Here is a 22,679-nt window from a genome sequence, read left to right on the forward strand (position 1 = left end):
AAGCGAGTGAAACATGGAAATTGCGCTGTACATGGATGTGACAACACAGAAAAGAGTCTGTTTTTACTGCCGACGGGAGAGCCCCTGAAGACGCAGTGGCTTAATTTTATTTACTTCAATAATACGCCGTCGAGTCTACCTAAGACTGTGTATGTTTGTCGGAAGCATTTTCCTGAGGAATGTTTCCACAACTTGGGACAGTACAGGGCAGGTTTTGCACATCAACTGTCACTGAAGCCTGGGTCCGTACCAAGCATCCCTGCCGCATCAGCCACAAACAGCGAACAAGTAAGTGTATAACTGTTAAGTCATTTTGCTGTGTTTTAAAATCGGTGCCACGTTAGCCTAGCAATGGCTACATTAGCTGTGCAGCTAACCGCTTCCTGCAGTTAGCCAGGTACTCTGCGCTACAAAACCAAAAAGCATGCAGCATGCTCTGTTAAACTGAGTTTAGTCTGGAAATTGACTGTAACTTATGAGCTTATGTTTTGCCGTGTTTTAAAATTGGTGCCACGTTAGCCTTGCAATGGCTACATTAGCTGTGCAGCTAACCGCTTCCTGCAGTTAGCCAGGTAGTCTGCGCTACAAAACCAAAAAGCATGCAGCATGCTCTGTTATAATAGCTAATCAAAACAGTTTTTACAAAGACACCCACATTCTTTTTTTTAAGTCACTCATTCATTTTATTTGTTTGTTTGTTCAGTAAAAACCCAAACATTTGTTGAATTTATTTTATTTCCTCGCGTCGCACCTTAATGACGTCAGTGCGCAGTATTTTTCCCTTCGCGGTTTGTTCCTTCTCTCTCGCCATAGTAAGACACCCACATCCGCTTGTTCTGACCCACTAGAGGTAGCGTCACAGTGCTGTTAGCCAATCAGAGGTAACACGTTTACATGTCATGAATATTAATGATAAGACCCGCCCCCACCCTCTACCCTTCCCCGCCTCCATGCTTCTCATTAGCAAAACGCCGCACTGGGAAAAGGGCTGAAATGGGGCTTTCTCCCAGGAGGCTATATCTACGTGCCGAGGATTCATTTCGAGAAAGGCTGCGGATATAACATCCGGAAACCTCCACAAGCCCGTTTAAAGCATCAACAAACCACCATGCCATGGGTCCTTTAACACCTTTGTCTTTGTTTACCTGGACGATATCTTGATTTTCTCTCGCTCCCTGGAGGAACATCGGGGTCACGTCCGGCAGGTTCTTCAACACCTGCTGGAGAATAAGCTGTTCATTAAGGCAGAGAAAAGCGAGTTCCACCAAGGCGCTGTCTCGTTCCTGGGGTTCATAATTTCACCAGCCAAGATCCAGATGGACCCCCTCAAGCTGGAGGCAGTCACTGACTGGACCACCCCATCTTCGAGACGAGAGCTCCACCGCTTCCTGGGGTTCGCCAACTTTTACAGGCATTTCATCCGCAACTTCAGCGCGGTGGCCGGACCTCTTTCAGCCCTGACCTCGACCAAGACCAAGTTCAAGTGGGGGGAGGAAACAGAGAAAGCCTTTTCCAGTCTTAAGCACAGGTTTACCACAGCACCCATTCTCACTATACCCGATTCTACCAAGCAGTTTATTGTTGAGGTCGATGCCTCCGAGTCAGGGGTTGGAGCCATCCTATCCCAGAGGGCCAATGACAACAAGGTCCACCCATGCTTCTTCTCCTGCCGGCTATCCCCAGCCAAACGAATCTACGACATCAGCGACCGAGAATTACTGGCCGTGAAACTAGCCTTGGAAAAGTGGAGGCACTGGCTTGAGGGGTCTGACCTCCCGTTCCTAGTCTGGACCGACCATAAAAACCTGGAGTACCTCAAGTCTGCCAAACATCTCAACTCTCGTCAAGCCTGTTGGTCTCTCTTCTTCTCCCGATTCAACTTCATGCTCTCCTACCGCTCAGGCTCCAAGAACGGCAAACCCGACACCCTGTCCAGGATGTTCTCTTCCCACTAAGAGGAGTCCAAGCCACCCGAGACTATCCTTCCTCCACGCTGCCTGGTGGGAGCCGCTATTCTAGAAGTTGAGACGCTCATGCAGAAGGCCCTGGAGCAGGACCCCGGTGAAGGTAACTCCAGCAATATTCCTCGTAACTATCTGTTTGTTCCTTGTCATGTGCAAACTCGGGTGCTGCAGTGGGGTCACAGTTCCAAGCTGGCCTGTCATCCGGGAGCCGCCCGAACCCTGGCTCTCCTCCAGCAGTGCTTTTGATGGCCATCCATCAAGGAGGACGTCCAGGAGTTCGTGGCAGCCTGCGACACATGCTCCCAGAACAAGACAGCCACTAAGACCCTTTCCTACTCCGCATCGACCTTGGTCTCACATCGCCCTGGACTTCATCACAGGACTCCCCAACTCAGGTGGCAATACCTGCATCCTCATTGTCATTGACCGTTTTTCTAAGACCGTCCATTTCATTCCTCTGCCCAAGCTCCCCTCAGCCAAAGAGACCAGAGAACTACTCATCCACCACATTTTCCGCCTACATGGTCTGCCTACCAACATAGTTTCTGACCGGGGTCCTCAGTTCACTGCACAGTTCTGGAGAGCCTTCTGCAAACTCATTGGGGCCACCTGTAGTCTCTCCTCAGGCTTCCACCCACAGACCAACAGCCAGGCAGAATGGGCTAACCAGGCTTTGGAGGTTGCATTCAGGTGCATGGCATCCAGGGATGCCAGTTCTTGGAGCAAGTACCTAACTTGGATCGAATACACACAACACTCTCCCTTCCTCTGCTACAGGTCTCTCTCCGTTCCAGTGCTCACTAGGGTACCAACCACCACTGTTCCCCAGCCAGGAGGAGGAGGTCGCCATACCGTCAGCCCAGGTCTTTATACACCGCTGCAGGAGAACGTGGGCATTGGCCTGGAGAAGACTCGTTTGCTCCGCACTCGCATCCAAGAGGCAGGCCGACAAACGTCGCTCCAAGGCACCCACCTACTGAGTGGGTCAACGAGTTATGCTCTCCACACGCCACCTACCACTTGAGGCCGTCTCTCGCAAGCTGGCACCCAGGTTCCTTGGACCCTTCCTCATCAAGAAGGTAATCAACCCATGTTCCATTAGACTGGCATTACCACTCACCATGCGACGTGTTCACCCCACCTTTCATGTATCACAGCTTAAACCTCTGGTTTCCAGTCCTTTGCTCCCACCATCCAAATCCCCTCCTCCTCCCAGGCTCATTGATGGTGGCGAGGCCTACACAGTCAAGAAACTGCTGAAGGTGAGGCAGAGGTCTCCAGTACCTGGTGGACTGGGAGGGTTACGGTCCCAAGGAGAGAAATTGGGTCCCCGCCAGGTTCATACTGGACCCAACACTTATCACGGAGTTCCACCGGCAACACCCTGACGCTCTTCCTAAAGCACCTGTAGGCGCTCGTTGAAAAGGGGGGTACTGTCATGATCCGCCCCGGACTTCCACTCCGGAGATTTACCATCTCCCAGTTCAGCGCAATCCGGATCTGGGACCGGACTTCCATCTTGCCGGCATTCACTTCCTGGTATGCTCTGCTGTGTATAAATAGGTCATTCTCAGAAGGGGACTTTGCCAGAATGTCTTGTCTGTTTCTCACGTCGTCTCTGTGCCATTTTTGTTTCGGGCAATTCCATGTAAATGTCAACCTCACCATGCAAAAATAAAGCAACATGTAATACATCAAAACCACTCCCAGAGATATCACCTAGGCCTGTATTTTACAGATGTGAATAAGTTGAACCAATTTGTAACCAACCTAATATGTCCCTGTCAGTCTTTCTTTCTTATAATGTAAACCCCAAGCTAAAATCAACTTTGATCATGTACAATTCTATATTATTGCCACAAGCCACAGAAATGTATGCTAAAATCCACAAAACAGCAAAACAATAGCCATCCTAAATATTATTTAAGAACTTTGATAGTTTTAGCTGATATTTAGAGAGTTTTTCAAAGGGTTATGGTGGTTAAATTGCTGATTTTCTAAACATATGCCATGTCTATTTCAGACGTGTCACATCCATAACGGAATTTCGTCACATCCATAACGCTGACTTTTCCTTCCGAAACTCTGCATGAAATACAAAATATTTTAAACAAAGATTTTTTAATATTCACCTTGGACCCCTCTATCAAATGGATATCTCCATTTCGACATTAGGTTTACAATTTCACAGAGTTTGATAAAAATGTACAGTCACCCAAGAAAAGTGATACTTTTTCTGTCACATCCATAACGCATCTTTTATTGGCATTTTCTGGCATGCCCTAGATGTACTATGGGAATTGTTCTTGTTCTATCACTTCTCCAGTATGGTACAGCCTTAAAATATGCAACACCTGTTTAAATACTGGGAGACAATAAAACATGCACTGGGTCATTTGTTGCCATTTTGAGTTCAAGTGTCACGTCCATAACGCTGGAATTGCTCTTTCCTAGATTTTTGCTGTCTGTTTTGCCTAGTCTTGGCCACAGTTTTTTGCACTCACATTTTGTCAGTTTTTCATGTTTTTTGCACTACATTTTTTTTGTCTCCAGTTTTTGTCAGAACTATTTTTCATATTTTTTCATATTAGCAGTTTGTCTTTGTCTACCTCGTTGTTGTCTGGATTATTTTTGCTCGTTGACTCTTTTTGGACTTTAATTAAATCATTTTTTATTCTTTGGATTTTCTGATTTGTGTTCTGCTATTGGATCCTAACTCACCACATCTCGCCACCCCTAACAGTAATGCGCAGAATAGCCAAGTCTTCAACTGTGTTTCTGTGGACCTCTGTGAATGATTTACCTGGAAGAGAAGAGCAGGGAAGATTGAGAATCGAGCAGCTGTGGTTTGTTTACACCTGATACTAAAACTTGTAGCATCCTAGCAATCATCACAAAGATGTGTACAAAACTCCCAAAAATGCCTACTTACCTGGGCAAAAACAGTACAGGAATTATCTTGTGTCCTGATCCCAGATATTTAACCCAGCCACATGTAAAATTTTTTACACCGCCATGCTCTTCCAGGTTTTCATCTGTGTCTCCGTGTAGAACGATGTCTGCAGCACCAGGTAGTTTGAGATGTCAGGGAACTCAACGGATGGATAATTTTCCAACTTGTAGGAAAAAAATCCTTCTTTGTTAATACAGTATGTAAAGATCTATCACACAGAGTGATTTCTATATACACTTCTTTTGAGTGTACTTTTTGGTTTTAATAACTTGCTTGTTTGTTGTACACAAACATGGCAATAAGTTTTTGTGTTAATCGATCAGACTCCGCTTATGGATCATTAATCCCTTTTGACAGAGAATTTCCTGCATGCATGGTTTTATGTTGGCTTCTGGCACATCCATGCATTTTTAAATACAATACCTACAATTAAAAACAGTTTGTTTTTATTTCATTTATTTAATTCCTGGGCTCCAGTCTGCAACAGGGAGTGATGTTGCGTTCCATTAATACACTTGACAATAGATTATTACAGGGGTTTTCAAAGTGTGGGAGAGTCCGCCCCCCCTCGGAGAGCAAATAAACAACAGCGCCGCCCCCCCCCCCCCCACACACACACACACACACACAATTTTTGTTGTTGCTATACTTAATGTTCCATTCGTATTTTTAAAAAAATGGTTGTTATACACACATTTTTTTTTCTTTTTCACATTTTAAACATCTGTGCTTTTTAAAACGTCTTGTTTTACACATTTTAAACATCTCATATCATCGTTAGCTAGCACCTCTTGGCAGACAACACACTGTGGCAGTGGAGCATCTTCAGATCCAGTCCATGAAAATCCAAACTTTAAATAATCGTGGTCATACTTCCTTCTTTTTCCAGTCCCCCAGGATTCCATGGGCCTTTTTTGTGATTGTAGCTGGCTAAAATGTCTGATGTTGCGAGGGTTTTCCAAAAAAATTGCGATGAAAGTTGTGGTGTTTTTTTAGGTTTTTGTTGCGATTACATTGCGGGAGGAAGTGAAAGTTGCGAGAAATTGTTGCGATTTTCTCTTTTTGTGATTAAAATTGAGTGATATGTTAAATATTAAGTTATTACTGAAAAACTGTTGATTAAAAAACAAAGACACTGAGAAATGGTCCTATAAACAACTTTACCAATATAAAAGATTACCAGGACTACAAAAATGCAGAAAAATAGGCTTTACTGATCCAAATGCACCTGTTGGTTCAAAAGTTAAAGTGCATAGAACCTCTCAGCACAACATGAAGTTACCTTAAAATATAATATAAATGCCTCAGCTTTCATGTAAGAAAAAAAACTATTAATGCTAGTACTGTGTGCAGGCAGTCTCTCCTGAAGACTAAATTAAACAATAATTATAAACTAATAAAATAAATGGCTCAGGCTTCATAGAAGAAAGAAAAAACAATTTGAACAGAATCTCACAGTATGATGCTGAAGCTGCCTAAACAATGGAAAATAAAATACCATTTTGGCAAAAATGTTGGCATCCATTAATTTCTTGTATTAAGTAAAAAAAATAAAGTGCACACAGTGCTTCACTGTAAACACAACACACTTTCAGTAACAGAATTTAAGCCGACATAAACACTGACTCGCACATCATGCAATGTTGCCAGATACTGTTGACGTTTTCCAGTCCAAAATATGTTCAAAACCCGCCAAAATGCACTTAAAACCAATCTGGCAACACTGCGCGCATGCTGCTTCTCTTGAACGTAAGCACGGAAGTAAGGCGGAAGGTAGTTTGTCGACGTCACCTCAAGACAACGCCAACGATTGGTCAAATTTGCGGGAAAGTTGCGGTGATTGGATATAATTGCAACACTGCCCTGAATTCGCGGGGATTGGTTGAATTTGCGCTGAAGTTGCAAATCGCAACATCCTGGAGGCTCTGGTTTTTTTTGCTTGGCCCAGACTCTGTCTCCTCACTCACTGTAGCTTTAGGTACTAAAAATCGATCCATTTTGTCTCTGGTAAAGGCTCCTCACGTTGCGCCCCCCCTGAAGAACTCTGGCGCCCCCCAGGGGGGGCGCGCCCCACACTTTGAAAAGCCCTGGATTATTAGATTCTAATAGAATAGATGAGCAAAATTAATTGAGAGATGATATTATTATTTTATTTATTTATTTATTTTTAAATGGGCCCCGACTCATTACAAGTATTAACAGGTGGGCCTTGAAGTAGAAAAGGTTGCGAACCCCTGTTCTAGAAAATTATGTGCTTCTGAACGTTGTGGCAACAGTTTGGGGAAGAACCACATCACATGCATGTGTGATTTTAAGAATGTACAAACTTTTGGCTGTATGTGGGTATTATTATTATTATTGGGATTTCGAACTGTATGTGGGCACTCAACCAGGGTGTGGATATTACATTGTTCTTTTTCTATGTCCAAAATCCAGCTTAAGTACAACCCCAATTCCAAAAGTAGAAAAGGTTGTGAACCCCTGTTCTAGAAAATTATGTGCTTCTGAACGTTGTGGCACCAGTTTGGGGAAGAACCACATCACATGCATGTGTGATTTTAAGAATGTACAAACTTTTGGCTGTATGTGGGTATTATTATTATTGGGATTTCGAACTGTATGTGGGCACTCAACCAGGGTGTGGATATTACATTGTTCTTTTTCTATGTCCAAAATCCAGCTTAAGTACAACCCCAATTCCAAAAAAGTTGGGACAAAGTATGAATTGTAAATAAAAATGGAATGCAATGATGTGGAAGTTTCAAAATTCCATATTTTATTCAGAATAGAACATAGATGACATATCAAATGTTTAAACTGAGAAAATGTATCATTTAAAGAGAAAAATAGGTGATTTTAAATTTCATGACAACACCACATCTCAAAAAAGTTGGGACAAGGCCATGTTTACCACTGTGAGACATCCCCTTTTCTCTTTACAACAGTCTGTAAACGTCTGGGGACTGAGGAGACAAGTTGCTCAAGTTTAGGGATAGGAATGTTAACCCATTCTTGTCTAATGTAGGATTCTAGTTGCTCAACTGTCTTAGGTCTTTTTTGTCGTATCTTCCATTTTATGATGTGCCAAATGTTTTCTATGGGTGAAAGATCGGGACTGCAGGCTGGCCAATTCAGTACCCGGACCCTTCTTCTATGCAGCCATGATGCTGTAATTGATGCAGTATGTGGTTTGGCATTGTCATGTTGGAAAATGCAAGGTCTTCCCTGAAAGAGACGTCGTCTGGATGGGAGCATAGGCTGCTCTAGAACCTGGATATACCTTTCAGCATTGATGGTGTCTTTCCAGATGTGTAAGCTGCCCATGCCACACACACTAATGCAACCCCATACCATCAGAGATGCAGGCTTCTGAACTGAGCGCTGATAACAACTTGGGTCGTCCTTCTCCTCTTTAGTCCGAATGGCACCCAGTATGGTTTGCCGGCCTTGACCCTTACACACAGAGATTCTTCCAGATTCTCTGAATCTTTTGATGATATTATGCACTGTAGATGATATGTTCAAACTCTTTGCAATTTTTCACTGTCGAACTCCTTTCTGATATTGCTCCACTATTCGTCGGCGCAGAATTAGGGGGATTGGTGATCCTCTTCCCATCTTTACTTCTGAGAGCCGCTGCCACTCCAAGATGCTCTTTTTATACTCAGTCATGTTAATGACCTATTGCCAATTGACCTAATGAGTTGCAATTTGGTCCTCCAGCTGTTCCTTTTTATACCTTTTAACTTTTCCAGCCTCTTATTGCCCCTGTCCCAACTTTTTTGAGATGTGTTGCTGTCATGAAATTTCAAAATGTCTCACTTTCGACATTTGATATGTTGTCTATGTTCTATTGTGAATACAATATCAGTTTCTGAGATTTGTAAATTATTACGTTCAGTTTTTATTTACTATTTGTACTTTGTCCCAACTTTTTGGGAATCGGGGTTGTAGGTCTAGGCTGAAAATTATGGTGGCTGACCTAAAGATTTCTAGTTGAGAGAAGTTTAGAAGTTGCCCTAATTTAAACTGCAGTGGTGTAATGAAAGTGAAACGGTAAGAGTAAAGAAGGACTTGTTAAATATTTTTTGCTACAGAGATACTTTGTATCTGTGAAAGAAAAACAGATAATGAAAGGTAATGAAAATTAAAATAATAAGTTCAAGTGATATGTACAAGATGGTATTACTGCAATTACCTAGAAGTTATTTCAAAGATCTAGGACACTATGAACAATAATGATATACAGTTCCACAAAATATAAAATGGAGTGTATAGTCCCAGAAGAAAAATGCTATTTGTATACTCAGCTATTTGTATGTGACTTTTAAACAAGCTAGACTGTGGTAACATGCAAACACTCATAAGTGGGTGTGTGGAAAGGATGTGGGTAAAGTCACTTCCACCAAACAACACCCCCCTCCCCCTCCCCTTCCGAGTTGTTTTCCTTTAGTGTCATATCTGACGCTTTGGTGTCAGCTCTGGTTTTAATCAAGTATTTTCTCATATCTTTTGCGCTTAGTTGGCTCAATGTTGGCCTAGTTTGCTTGGCATTTCAAAAAAATTGCTCATCATTAAATCACTCTTTACTAGAACACAGTTATCATTTGACAAACATAGGCATCATTACAGTTTATCCTCCCACTTCTGAAGTCTGATGCATTTATATTTAAGCTATTTGCATTTATTTCAGGTCATGAAACCCTCACAAGCCAGCCAGTGAGACAGTATGCCCGAGCAGTACAAAAAAAGCCAGGTAAGGCTGTGTAAAGAAGGTGGAAAATTGATCAGGACTGGTATGTTATAAACCGTTTCAGAGTAAAATTTTCATTTTAAATGGGGGGGAAAAATTGTTGGCAACCATGACATTTACGCAAATATTGAGGGTTCTTTAGCCTTCCTTAAGAGGCCTCTTGGGTGAGTATTTAGGAGTGCTTCAGGGATTTCTCAAATGGTTAAGAGTAGTGAAAGGTAAGAACACTGAAACAGAAAACGTGCACTCTTAACCTTCCTTGTTCTTTAAAAAATGCAATTGTTTGAAGTTTTCATCAAGAAGCACTGTATGTATCACATCAGGTTATCCCTTTTTTTTTTGCTCACTGATTTAATTAGCATTTAAAAATAACAGAATTCAGGTAAATTGAGACAATGATTTTGGGCACGTTGTATCTGGCTATTCTTTTTCATTTGTTGCTGAGAGGAAAATGGCTCATTGCAGTAGGCTGTGGATTGTGAACTTTCTGCTTATAAAGTGTTTCTACTCATGTAATGGCTTTGAATAAACAGTTTCAGCCAATTATTTGGCCTCTGCCCATGAAAGATCAATATTGATGTGAACTTTATGTATGGATTTTTATAGTCTCCAGTTATACCTTGAAATAATAGATAATTTCACATTGTATCTGGCTTTTTTTTAATGCTGCAATCGACATCTGTCATTTTGATAGCACATACCATGTTTTCATCACCACCTGGCAAGCTGTTCTCTTATCTGAAATCAACCCTTATTTCACCATCTCAGCAACAGAGATTGTTTTCTTGTCCAGTGGACATTACATTTGAACACAGAATGATGATTGTCCTCACACACTAAAGTTATTATTCAGAAGCTATAGCCTACAGTGGTGCTTGAAAGTTTGTAAACCCTTTAGAATTTTCTATATTTCTGCATAAATAGGACCTAAAACATCATCAGATTTTCACACAAGTCCTAAAAGTAGATACAGAGAACCCAGTTAAACAAATGAGACAAAAATATTATACTTGGTCATTTATTTATTTATTGAGGAAAATGATCCAATATTACATATCTGTGAGTGACAAAAGTATGTGAACCTCTAGGATTAGCAGTTAATTTGAAGATGAAATTAGAGTCAGGTGTTTTAAATCAATGGGATGACAATCAGGTATGAGTGGGCACCCTGTTTTATTTAGGCCCTGTCCACACGGCAACGGATTCAGGTGACTCCGATACAATTGCTTATCGTTTAGGCCTGGCGTCCACACGGCACCGGCGTTTTGGGTGCCCAAAACGCAATCTTTTTGAGAACGGGTTCCAGAGTGGAAAGATCTGGCAACGTTGCCGTTGTGAAGTCGTCTGGATGAGTAGAACGGATTTGTTTACGATGACGTCACAACCACATGACTGTGAGTGCTTCACGCCGGGTAGAAGTGTAACGAATATCACCAGGAAAAAGCCTTACAGAGCACTAGTGAGAGTGAAACACGAGCTTGGATATTATTATTATTATTATTATTATTATTATTATTATTATTATTATTATGTTCAGTGTTAGTTCACAGTAGTAATGCAAGAAGCAGAATAGTGACAGTAATAGTGAAGCAAAAACATGCAATTGTACAAACACTGCAGCTCTACAGCAAAATATTCATTTATGAAATGGTCTGATTCTTAACACCAGTAGTGCCAATGATCTTCTCATTGCGATGCGAGTTGTCAACAAATCCTATAACTTGGTTCATGAAACGCGCTTACAAAATATTTTCACTGTGAATATTTATTGTGTAATGGTGCAATCCCGCCAGCAAAAATAGGGAAAAAAAGGAGCGATCTCACCTCTTCAGATGTTGATTTAAGTCCGACAATACATTCCTCAAAAAGGGCGTAGAGGAGCAAATTAATCCAATTTATTCTGGACCATTAAAGACGCTGCCTTCCGCGTAGAATCATACGTCATCCTCGCCGCCATATTGGATAGGTCAAAGCGGAGAATAAAGATTCATGTGCTGCCTTTAACTGTACCAACAGGTTTACCGTCCAAACGAGATCACATGGGATTACCTTTCACAGGTGAGAAACAAATTAATCCATCAACGTGTAGTATTCAATTTATTCCGGACCATTAAAGACGCCGCCTTCCGCGTAGAATCATACGTCATCCTCGCCGCCATATTGGAGAGGTCAAAGTGGAGAATAAAGATTAGCTGCGTTTAACTGTTTGCTGTCCAAACGAGATCACATGGGATTACCTTTCACAGGTGAGACTGGAAAAATACTTTTCATTGTATTTGGTCATTATAATGTAACTTTACAAACAGATTTTCCTGACTTTGTGGCTAATATGAAGTCTCGCGCATTATGCGCATGCGTCCTTACTTCTATTGTTCTGGTGTCTCCAAAGGGACCGTCTTACAGCGCCCCTAGAGGTGTGGCATGTGTATTGCATCGTTTTCAGCAAGCGTTACGTTGCCATATGGACCTGATATTTTACTGATTGTTGCCCATTTGGACGCGATATATTTTTAAATAACATCTCGTTGCCGTTGTCGTGTGGATGTAGCCTTAAAGAACAGGGATCTATCAAAGTCTGATCTTCACAACACGTTTGTGGAAGTGTATCATGTCACGAACAAAGGAGATTTCTGAGGACCTCAGATAAAGCGTTGTTGATGCTCATCAGGCTGGAAAAGGTTACAAAACCATCTCTAAAGAGTATGGACTCCACCAATCCACAGTCAGGCAGATTGTGTACAAATGGAGGAAATTCAAGACCATTATTACCCTCCCCACGAGTGGTCGACCAACAAAGATCACTCCAAGAGCAAGGCGTGTAATAGTCGGCGAGGTCACAAAGGACCCCAGGGTAACTTCTAAGCAACTGAAGGCCTCTCTCACATTGGCTAATGTTCATGAGTCCACCATGAGGAGAACACTGAACAACAATGGTGTGCATGGCAGGGTTGCAAGGAGAAAGCCACTGCTCTCCAAAAAGAACATTGCTGCTCATCTGCAGTTTGCTAAAGATCATGTGGACAAGCCAGAAGACTATTGGAAAAATGTTTTGTGGACGGATGAGACCAAAATACAACTTTTTGGTTTAAATGAGAAGCGTTATGTTTGGAGAAAGGAAAACACTGCATTCCAGCATAAGAACCTTATCCCAGCTGTGAAACATGGTGGTGGCAGTATCATGGTTTGGGCCTGTTTTGCTGCATCTGGGCCAGGACGGCTTGCCATCATTGATGGAACAATGAATTCTGAATTATAGCAGAGAATTCTAAAGGAAAATGTCAGGACATCTGTCCATGAACTGAATCTCAAGAGAAGGTTGGTCATGCAGCAAGACAACGACCCTAAGCACACAAGTCGTTCTACCAATGAATGGTTAAAGAAGAATAAAGTTAATGCTTTGGAATGGCCAAGTCAAAGTCCTGACCTTAATCCAATTGAAATGTTGTGGAAGGACCTGAAGCGAGCAGTTCATGTGAGGAAACCCACCAACATCCCAGAGTTGAAGCTGTTCTGTACGTAGGAATGGGCTAAAATGCCTCCAAGCCGGTGTGCAGGACTGATCAACAGTTACCGGAAACATTTAGTTGCAGTTATTGCTGCACAAGGGGGTCACACCAGATACTGAAAGCAAAGGTTCACATACTTTTGCCACTCACAGATATGTAATATTGAATCATTTTCCTCAATAAATAAATGACAAAGTATAATAATTTTGCCTCATTTGTTTAACTGGGTTCTCTTTATCTACTTTTAGGACTTGTGTGAAAATCTGATGTTTTAGGTCATATTCATGCAGAAATATAGAAAATTCTAAAGGCTTCACAAACTTTCAAGCACCACTGTACTACTCATACCCTTCTTTTGGTTCATACTATAGAAATGAGGTGTGGTTGATCGATTTATGGTCGTCCAATTGCCATACTTCCTGCTTACGTTTGATTTATTTCTCGGATTAATTCCTGCTGTTCAGTAAGAATTGCTTTTAGAACCAACCTTTAACTCCAAAGTCTACTTGGATGGAAAAAATCTGAGAATGTTTTTTCAGTACTATTCAAAATCTTTAACTACCAGCCCTGATCTTTATTATATTACTATGTTGCATATGATATTTGTAAATATTTTTGATTGTGAAGATTAGTGCTGGTGTTTAATTATTTCCATCTCAAAACAGAATTTCAGAGTCAACTACAAGACCTGCCATCGTCAATGCTGAAACTTGAATATGCTTCTGTTCCACTGGCTCACACGTATGTTGCCTATTTACAGTTGTCTGACTTAGCATTTGTGGTATTATGCGCATCCTATTATAGGCCATAACTTTCATTTGTACCATGGAGCAAGTGCTGAAAACAATGTAAATATATGTTTCGGAGACCCTGCAGAAGTCAGTAAGTGTTTTGTTTAATGTATAAATCTTGGTCTGAAGCATAAACTGTATGCATGGAATAAATCGGATGCTACACAAATGCTAGATTATATCATTCCATTTATGAAGACTGTCACTGGTTGTTTCACGCACTTGCTTTTGAACAGAAAAAGTGTCCATCATGAAAGAACAGATAGGAATACTGAAACATTTTTTAAAAATATACATATAAATCTTAATTTTATATAGATAGATTTAGGCGCTGCCTAAAAGTGGAGCTCCTGATGAGTCTATGAGCAAAATATTTGCAAGGGCACAAAATCAACCTGAGTAGAATAATAATAATATGGCATATGAACCATCAAATTGTGTAATTTAGTGTATTTTGTGTCAGTCAACCAACCAACCAACCAACCAACCAACCAACCAACACCACTGCATTTATTATGGTATGGCTCTGCTGGGTGCCTGGTGGACAGCAGTGAACCAGCGCTTTTGCTTTACATCATTACTATATAGTTACGATCAAATATTAAACTTGATATGTCAAACAGTTTTCTGGTTACATCTTTCATGTCCATGGCTGTTGGCGCGCACGCAGTGTCATTTAGGACTAATTGTCATGCATCTGTTCCTGATTAGAGCTCAATCACAGCATTTACATATAAGGACTCTCAGTAACACACAGACTTTGCAAAGTATACACTCTCTACCCTGCATCTGATGTTATCAAGCCTTGTATTTTGTATCGCTTTTCGGTTTTGACCTTGTTTGTGATTTTGGACTTTGAATATTATATCGCCTCTGATATCCTGTCTATGCCTCACTCGACCACTGCCTGTTTTTTGACTCTGCCTTTATCTCCGTTTTGGATCTGTTTGCTAGCATGTTTTCAATAAAACTCTTCCTGCACTTACATCCATCTACCATCCTTACATGACAGAAACTGTCAACTCTCCAACAAGCTAGTGAACTAATAACGCTGTTTTAACTAGTTTTATATGAAACTCTCAAATATTTTCCATAAATTGTGTTTGTAAATAATCCCATGTTATTTTAATAAAAATAAGTGCTGAATAAAAACCTATCTATCTTATGCAAATAAAGATACAAATTTTGTTGTCCGGCGGTTAACTGTTTGAAATGCATTGCCTTGCATTTATGATTGGGTTCTCCATGGTGGTACACGTTCATACATACAGACGTCGTATGGTCAAGCCATTAAAAATTAGGTCAGTGCGTTCTCTGAACTATGTATGGGGCTCCACTTCATGCGCATTGCGCACGGGGAGCTCTGCTATGATCACAGAAAAAATAAAATAGATTTAAAAAGACAGTTATTGATCAATTAGGCTGTGGATAAAAAAAAAATACACAAGTAATTAATTTTTACTGAATTTATTTTAATGTTGGTGGTGATAGTGGTGGTGGTGGTGGTAGTAGTATAAGAAGAAAAACAAATAATCTGAGTTGGGCTGTGGTTTTTTTTTTTTTTTTGTGATGGGATACCAGGAGAGCTTAAGCAATTTAGGATTGGGTAAACGTTGCTTCACAAGTGACTCCAGTTGCTTCACAAAACGGCTGCTTTGTGTTGTAACAACCAGATATGAACATCGGATATCAGAATAAATGTTTTGCATGTGATACATTTTTGTCTTTTATCAGACTTTAGGGGACAAAATCTGGGGAAAAAAAATGTGGCGAGACTGAAAAAATTGTACCTCCTTTGTGTCCAAGTTCCAAACGTTTTCCTTTTGTTTTACACAAATTTTATTATATCATATGATTTCAGGGTTGATGATGTGGTGAAGAAGCTTCTCTCACTGGAACTTGCAAGTCATGTATGATATACTGATTTCAACATCCTGTTGTTTTTATTTTTATCTTAATGTTCACTTTATATGGAATACTGTTAGCATTTCAGTTGTTCCACATTTTCATTTCTTTAAATTGTTAAAAAGGGTTTAAAAATTTGCACCATTTTAAATGTAAAACTAACAATATCTACATCCAGAGTGAAAAACTGCGCCTGAAAGAGGAACAGCTGATTGCAAAGGTCCAGAGGCATGAAAATGATCGAAACTCAACAGAGGTTAAAGGTAGGTTCCTTTTTTTTCTGTCCCAATAAGACGAGCAGAGTGTTTGTCTCAGACTGATGTTTTAATGGAATTTCCTGGCTTGATGTCTTTGTCTTGAAATGGACTTTCCTTGCTTGCATTAATAGTGGCCATGTTGACTGCGCGAATACGCAATTTTCAGGAGCATTTACAGAAGCACCCTAAGGTAAGTGACCGAGAACAAGTGCAGTCTTTCTTCTCACCTTCATTAAAGTTGTGAGGGCACTTCACACTCAACCTTGATCACACTTTTAGTGAGAAACAGGATATCCTGTGCACACACTGAACAAAAAATACATTTCAAATCAATATGGATTTGAAATAGTAACCTCCCAAAGTTCTTTCAAAAGAATGAGTAAAAACATTATATAAAATAAACTTTATAGTAGTATTTGGCAAAAAATAACACTATACATACATTTTGTTTGTTTGTTTGTTTGTTTGTTTGTTTGTTTGTTTGTTTGTTTGTTTGTTTGTTTAAAATACAGTTGCAGTCAGAAGTTTACAAACCTGGAGATGAATGGCATGGCAATGTTGGGCTTTCAATAATTTTTTTTTTTTTTAACTGTTCTTTTTCTGTGGCAGAATGATTGTACAAAAATACATTTTTAATAGCAAAAACAAAAAAAGAATTTGGTGCACAAGTTTTAATTTATTTTGGGTTTTCTGAAATCAACACAGGGTCACAATTATATATACAGTTTCAAATGTATACATACACCCACTTAGATTATTAATTCAGTGGTGCTGAGAGTTCCAAAAGGTATTTTAACTTGCCAAGGCCTCTTAACTTTGTTAGTAATCATGATTAACTACAGCTGGTAGCTTATTTGTGTCAGCATTTGTTTCACTGTACTTATTGGATTGACCAACATGCAGCACAAGCCAAATGTCCAAGGAGCTCAGTGCAGATCTGAGAAAGAGACCCAATAGATTTACACAACTCAGGAATGTTTCTTGGAGACATTTCTAAACAACTTCAGATTCATCAGTGTAAACAATTGTACATAAGTACAAGTTATTGGGGGTTGTAGACATTTTGCCAAGCCACTTTGCTGGAAGAAGGCCCAAACTGTCTCACTCAGCTGAGAGGAAGTTGGTTCAGATGGCCAGGAATAACCCACCAAGACACAGGCCTGCCATGAACTGGAAGCTGCTGGAACACTGTCTACAGTCAAGCAAGTTTTATATCACCATGGACTGAAAAGCTCAGTCCAAGAAAGAAGCCCCTGCTCCAAAATCAACACCTTCAATCTCAACTAAAGTTTGCAGCTAACCACATGGACAAACAAAAAAAAAGCCTTCTGGAGGAAATTTTTATGGTCAGATGAGATGAAGATTGAGTTGTTTGGCCACAATGATCAGATGTACAGAGCAACACTGTATTAACTGGTAAGCATGTTGTGGGCAGCATCATGCTCTGGGGCTCTTTTGCTGCCAGTGAAACTGCTGAATTGCACAAAGTGGAAGGAATAATGAAGGACTACCACAGAATTCTTCAGCATAATCTCAAACAATCAGAAACTTGGACACAATTGGGTGTTCCAAGAGGACAGTGGCCCCAAACACGTATCAAAACTGGCTGTGGAATGGATAAAGCAGGCTAACATTCAGATTAAAGCATATTCTGACCTCAACCCGATTTGAAAATATGTGAATTGTGCTTAAAAGTTGGCTCTCTGTCAGGAAAAACACAAATTTAACTGAACACTACAAATTCTGCCGAGAAGAGTGGTCAAATATCCAACCAGAATTCTGTCAAAAGTTTGGTGATATCAAAAAGCCTCTTTTTGTAGCCATCTTACTACAAAAGGACGCTTGCTAAGGGGCATTCAATCAATGTGCACTCTCAGAAAACAAAGTACACCATTGTGCCTTCAGGAGTACAACAGCTTGTCACTGGGGCGGGCAGTACCCTCTAAAGTACTTATTTGTACCATTGATATACTGATTAAGAACATGTACCATTTTGGTCCACATAGTTACCTTGAAGTCAAATAATGAGCCCTAGGGGGTACATTAGTGTAGATTGTACCTTGGGGGACAGAAATGGACTCCTACTGTACCCCTATTTCTGACAGTGTGCTGTATGTATATTTTGATCTTGTATGTGGCATTTTGGCCCTGTGTTGATTTCAGAAAACCCAAAATAAATTTACACTGATGCACCAAATTCTTTTTTTTTTTCTATTAACGATGTATGTTGTACAATCATTCTGCCCTAGAAAAAGAATAATTCAGAGAAATCATTGAAAGCCCAATATTGCCATGACATCCATGTCCATGTATGTAAACCTCTGATCACAGCTGTCCATGCAAACTAACTATTATCCTTGAGCAATTTATTAGTTTAAAATAATACATTTTAGTTACACACAATCTCATTGCTGTCCGTGATTTTAGGGAAAAAAAAATTCACATATGCTGACCTTAGGGTCATGGGCGGGGGGGGGGGGGGGGGGGGGGAATACAAGAGGACGAAACTTTCAGGAATTGGACAAATGAGCATACTGTTATATCAGGAGGAGTGCCAGTATTTCTGGAGTTGATTGTATACATGAATTGAGATTATTATAATCTTATTTATTTTAAAATGAATGGTAAATAATGTAGCTGCATCATACCCATATCTGTTCTGTTTTGTATCAGGACAAAGCTAACAAGAGGTGGATGCTGATGAGCATTGACCGCAGGAAGAAATTGCTCAAATACTTGAGAAGGTCACGATATGATGCTTTTGAGAAGGTCTGTGCAGAGCTGGGGATCATATACACCTTTCCTCCTGAATACTACAGACGGGCAACCCGACGCTGGCTGGCTAAGAAAGCCCTCTGCATCAAGGTAATATGCTAATCTGTGAGAATAATCTCTAGTTTCCCTAATTTGTAGAAGTGGCAAAACTGCACCAGTGATCATTTTTGCACCAGCCTCTGCACTCATTTTTCATTTTACCCTTATCTTTTTTCCTCTATATCTATGCCATTTTCTCTGTCCATCTTAGGTTTTCAAAGAGGTCCAGAAACAAAAGGCAGAAAAGAGAAATAAAGCTCTTGCTCAGAAGGCGGCTAAGAGCACAAACCCTACAGAAACCCAGGGGACTCCAGTATAACAAAGTCTACCATTACAAATATTATTAAGCAGTAATATCATGCAACATAACCACAACTATTAAAACTGGCAGAGAAATGGATACTGAAGATTCTGATGTCTGGTGTTTTCTGTTGAAATTGTTCATTTTCTATGCTTTACAAAATCTGATGTGTTCTTTATTTGCTTTATGATAAATATTAATAAAAATGGGAAGAGTAAATATTGCCCATTTGTCACTATTATTAAATAAATAGGTTTGTGCTGTTTTAGCTTTCTTCCATGCACTGGATTACATCAGAGCTTTTCTTTTTTTTTTTTTAATCTGATGTACATTAGACTATCAGACTGACTCATGTAAGGTTGAGGCAAAGATAAAACACAGCTGCAGCTTGATGCATTTGTGGTTAGCTTCTACTGCTTTGCCGGGCTCAGTGAGTGTTTTTTGTTTGTTTGTTTTAAAATTAATGCTTTCTTTCTTTCCTTCTTTCTTTTTTGTCTGTTTTGCTTATTGTAAGAAGTGAATGGCAATCCAATATATAAACCCAATGTAGTTTATTAACTTGGGTCAGAGTACATTATTTAATCATGAGTTTGGTCACATTGCCTGCTGCGTGTTTCCTTATAATCAGCCACTAAGATTTGCAGAGAACTTCGGAAACATTGCAAGCGTGGTGGTGTCACAACTTCCTTTTGTGCTCATAGATTTAGATCTAGAGGCTCGAGTGTAGCAGACGAGGTAAGTGCCTTCACCTTGTGTTTGATGTTACTTTTTCAAAATGTTAAATATTTTCTTATTTCTGCTAGTCTAGTTTTAGTTTGTATCTGCCATAGTCATTACATTTTTTTTAATGTACAGTTAAAAGATTCTATGAGAAGGGCAGCTTTCAGATTCATTATAATTTATCAAATTCACTGACTTTTATCTAACTAAAGAAATCAGTCCTGTATATTTTTCAGAATGTTTTCTTCATACTTTTTAAAACAACTTAATAATAAACACACTGATAATAAGGAAGATGCTGGTTATATGGTTTGGTCTTTGTCTGTTAATCAGGTAGTGGGCAAGTGACAGCTTAACAGACTTGCACTTGTATTTAATCCTCTAAAATTTTGTTCCTTTGAGTTCATAAGCTAAACATTTAAGGCTTGAATGAATTTTGCTGAATTGCAAAGGATTAATCATTTATATTTTATAAGTTGAAAGTGTAATTTAGAATTCTTAAAGGGAAAATCATATAGATATTTAGTCATGTGTTACATGTAATTTCCCACCAAACGTTAGGAATTGTATAGCATTTACTTTTCATTCTTGAGGTAAGTCTGGTGTAAATTTCTGGAATTTGGAGTTTCACTTTAAACAGCCTTATACGATATCTCCTTAGTCCTGCTTTTTGTTTAGGCTAACCCTTGCATTTCATCCACCACTGGTACTCCCATGCAGCTGATGCTTCCTCTGATCTCATTCATATATACAAACTTTAAAACTCGACAAATGGAAACATTTTTTCACCCTTGTAGAATACGCCAGTTCATCAACATGTCAAACCCAGTCATTACTCATCAGCCAGGTGCAGCCTCCTACGGCACCAACGTGCAGACAGGAGAGTGGAGCACTGGTCTCTGCTCCTGCTGTAATGACCTGCTCGTCTGTGAGTACTCAGACTACTGATAACACAAACTTGAGCTGATGTTCTTCCAAAATGTTTGGTAACGAATGAAGGATGTAAATTCTGGACCTCAAAATTGATCACCACCTGTCAACCTGTCATTATAAGTCAAAGTATTTACATAAATATAGTGTGGTCAAATAGTCCCACAGTCTTTTTTTTTTTTTCTTCCTAAAAATCCTATGTTGAAAAGTAACTGAAGCTGGCCAGCAAAAGTAAATGTAAAATGGGGTGAAAATTACTGTTGAAAAATACCTGTAATGTGTAAAGTTATTCACCAATATTTAGGGTCTACAGTATTACAGAACATTTTTTTTAACTTTTTATATTCAAAATGAGATTAAACAAATATGTTAATTATGGCATTTTGTTCTGAAGTTACAGTTTGTCATTAAAAAAATTACTACTGATTTTTTTTTTTTTTTTTTTAACTCGAGTAAGAATCTTTGTGTAGGAAGTTTACACAGACATTTACTGTATTCATTACCATCAGCCATTTTGGATTGGGATGAACAACACGTAATGAAATAATTGTGCAAGTATATAATAATATAGTGGTATGAATGTGATTTTACATGTTATTTCTGAAACCAGATGTAAATTAATGGTCTGTGAATATGAACACCGCACATGAAAGGGTTAAACATACAACCTTTCATTCACTTTTACAGAACTGGGCTACCACTTCCCATTAAATTCATAATGTTCTATTCACAGCAATTTTATTGACTGTTGCAAGTAATTGTGATTTAAGATCTCTCTCTCACACACACACACACACACACACACACACACACACACACACACACACACACACACACACACTCTCTTAATAATGCTTTACTTTTCAGGTGCTCTTGGCTGCATCTGTCCAATTGCACTGAGCTGCTACACCGCAAACAAGTATGGTGAGAACGCATGCCTAGCATGTGTTCCTGGAGGCATGGCTGCAATGAGGACACACATGAGACTGACCTATGGCATCCAAGTGAGTGTTCCTAGAACATGAATTATCCTGCCCAGAGACTATTAGTTCCTTCATAAATTAACAATAAATTAAATTTGCTAAATCATAAATCTCTTTTTTATAGGGTACAATATGCAATGACGCCCTGATGACCTGCTGCTGTGGAATATTTGAGACATGCCGAATGGCCAGAGAAATTCGTATTAGAAATGGCGAGGCCTAATTTAGGTATTACTAGCATGTGAAAAAAGAATATTGGTCAAAAACCAAAATTTCATCATTTTGGCTGTTTTCTGGGGTTTGCTCCTAGTTAAATGTGTAGCAATCTGGGGAAAAAACCCAAAAGCAGCCAGAATGATGCAATTTTGGTTTTTGACCCATTTTGGTTTTTTTGTTTGTTTGTTTCTTTTGATATCTCAACTTAATACTTGATATCTAAGAAAACAACGTTTTATCAAAACAATGACGAAATTTTCACTCTGTACAGATGGCATTGGACAAAGATATATAAAATGTTTAAATGACCTAATAAAAAGATATTAATAAACAGAACTCACTGAGCCATTATTTCCCCAGCGATGTTGGCATGAACAGAGATCATGCTATTGCATTAATTTCACATGTTTAAATTCAGTAAATGACTTGCCTTGGTTGATGAGACAAAGACTGATGTGGATAGGACTGATCATCTCATCTCATCTCATTATCTCTAGCCGCTTTATCCTGTTCTACAGGGTCGCAGGAGCCTATCCCAGCTGACTACGGGCGAAAGGCGGGGTACACCCTGGACAAGTCGCCAGGT

The 22,679-nt window shown here is 39.7% G+C and overlaps 2 protein-coding genes across 3 annotated transcripts in view; both read left to right on the forward strand.

Annotated features, from left to right (window-relative positions):
* mrps15 (mitochondrial ribosomal protein S15) overlaps nt 1–19,463 on the forward strand; it is a 53,596-nt gene extending 34,133 nt beyond the window's left edge. Inside the window, exons 2-8 of the mRNA XM_060922179.1 lie at nt 9,611–9,673; nt 13,842–13,917; nt 15,829–15,877; nt 16,051–16,135; nt 16,261–16,319; nt 18,803–18,994; nt 19,155–19,463. Coding sequence (XP_060778162.1) covers nt 9,611–9,673; nt 13,842–13,917; nt 15,829–15,877; nt 16,051–16,135; nt 16,261–16,319; nt 18,803–18,994; nt 19,155–19,262 — 632 coding nt within the window. The 3' untranslated portion in view covers nt 19,263–19,463. The remainder of the gene's footprint in view (nt 1–9,610; nt 9,674–13,841; nt 13,918–15,828; nt 15,878–16,050; nt 16,136–16,260; nt 16,320–18,802; nt 18,995–19,154) is intronic.
* Nucleotides 19,464–19,880: 417 nt separating this feature from the next.
* Nucleotides 19,881–22,429, forward strand: LOC132886944 (cornifelin-like). Of its 2 annotated transcripts, XM_060922181.1 has the most exons (4): nt 19,881–19,979; nt 20,762–20,892; nt 21,762–21,898; nt 22,002–22,429. In XM_060922181.1, exons 2-4 carry the CDS (start codon nt 20,781–20,783, stop codon nt 22,098–22,100), a joined length of 348 nt encoding a protein of 115 aa, XP_060778164.1. In that variant the 5' UTR covers nt 19,881–19,979; nt 20,762–20,780; the 3' UTR covers nt 22,101–22,429. The 2 variants fall into 2 exon arrangements, with proteins under 2 accessions (XP_060778164.1, XP_060778163.1); XM_060922180.1 differs by lacking the exon at nt 19,881–19,979 and having other exon boundaries at nt 20,438–20,892.
* Nucleotides 22,430–22,679: the final 250 nt, after the last annotated feature.

This window comes from Neoarius graeffei, chromosome 5 (genome assembly GCF_027579695.1).
Source record: "Neoarius graeffei isolate fNeoGra1 chromosome 5, fNeoGra1.pri, whole genome shotgun sequence".
In the NCBI taxonomy this organism is placed as follows: Eukaryota; Metazoa; Chordata; class Actinopteri; order Siluriformes; family Ariidae; genus Neoarius; species Neoarius graeffei.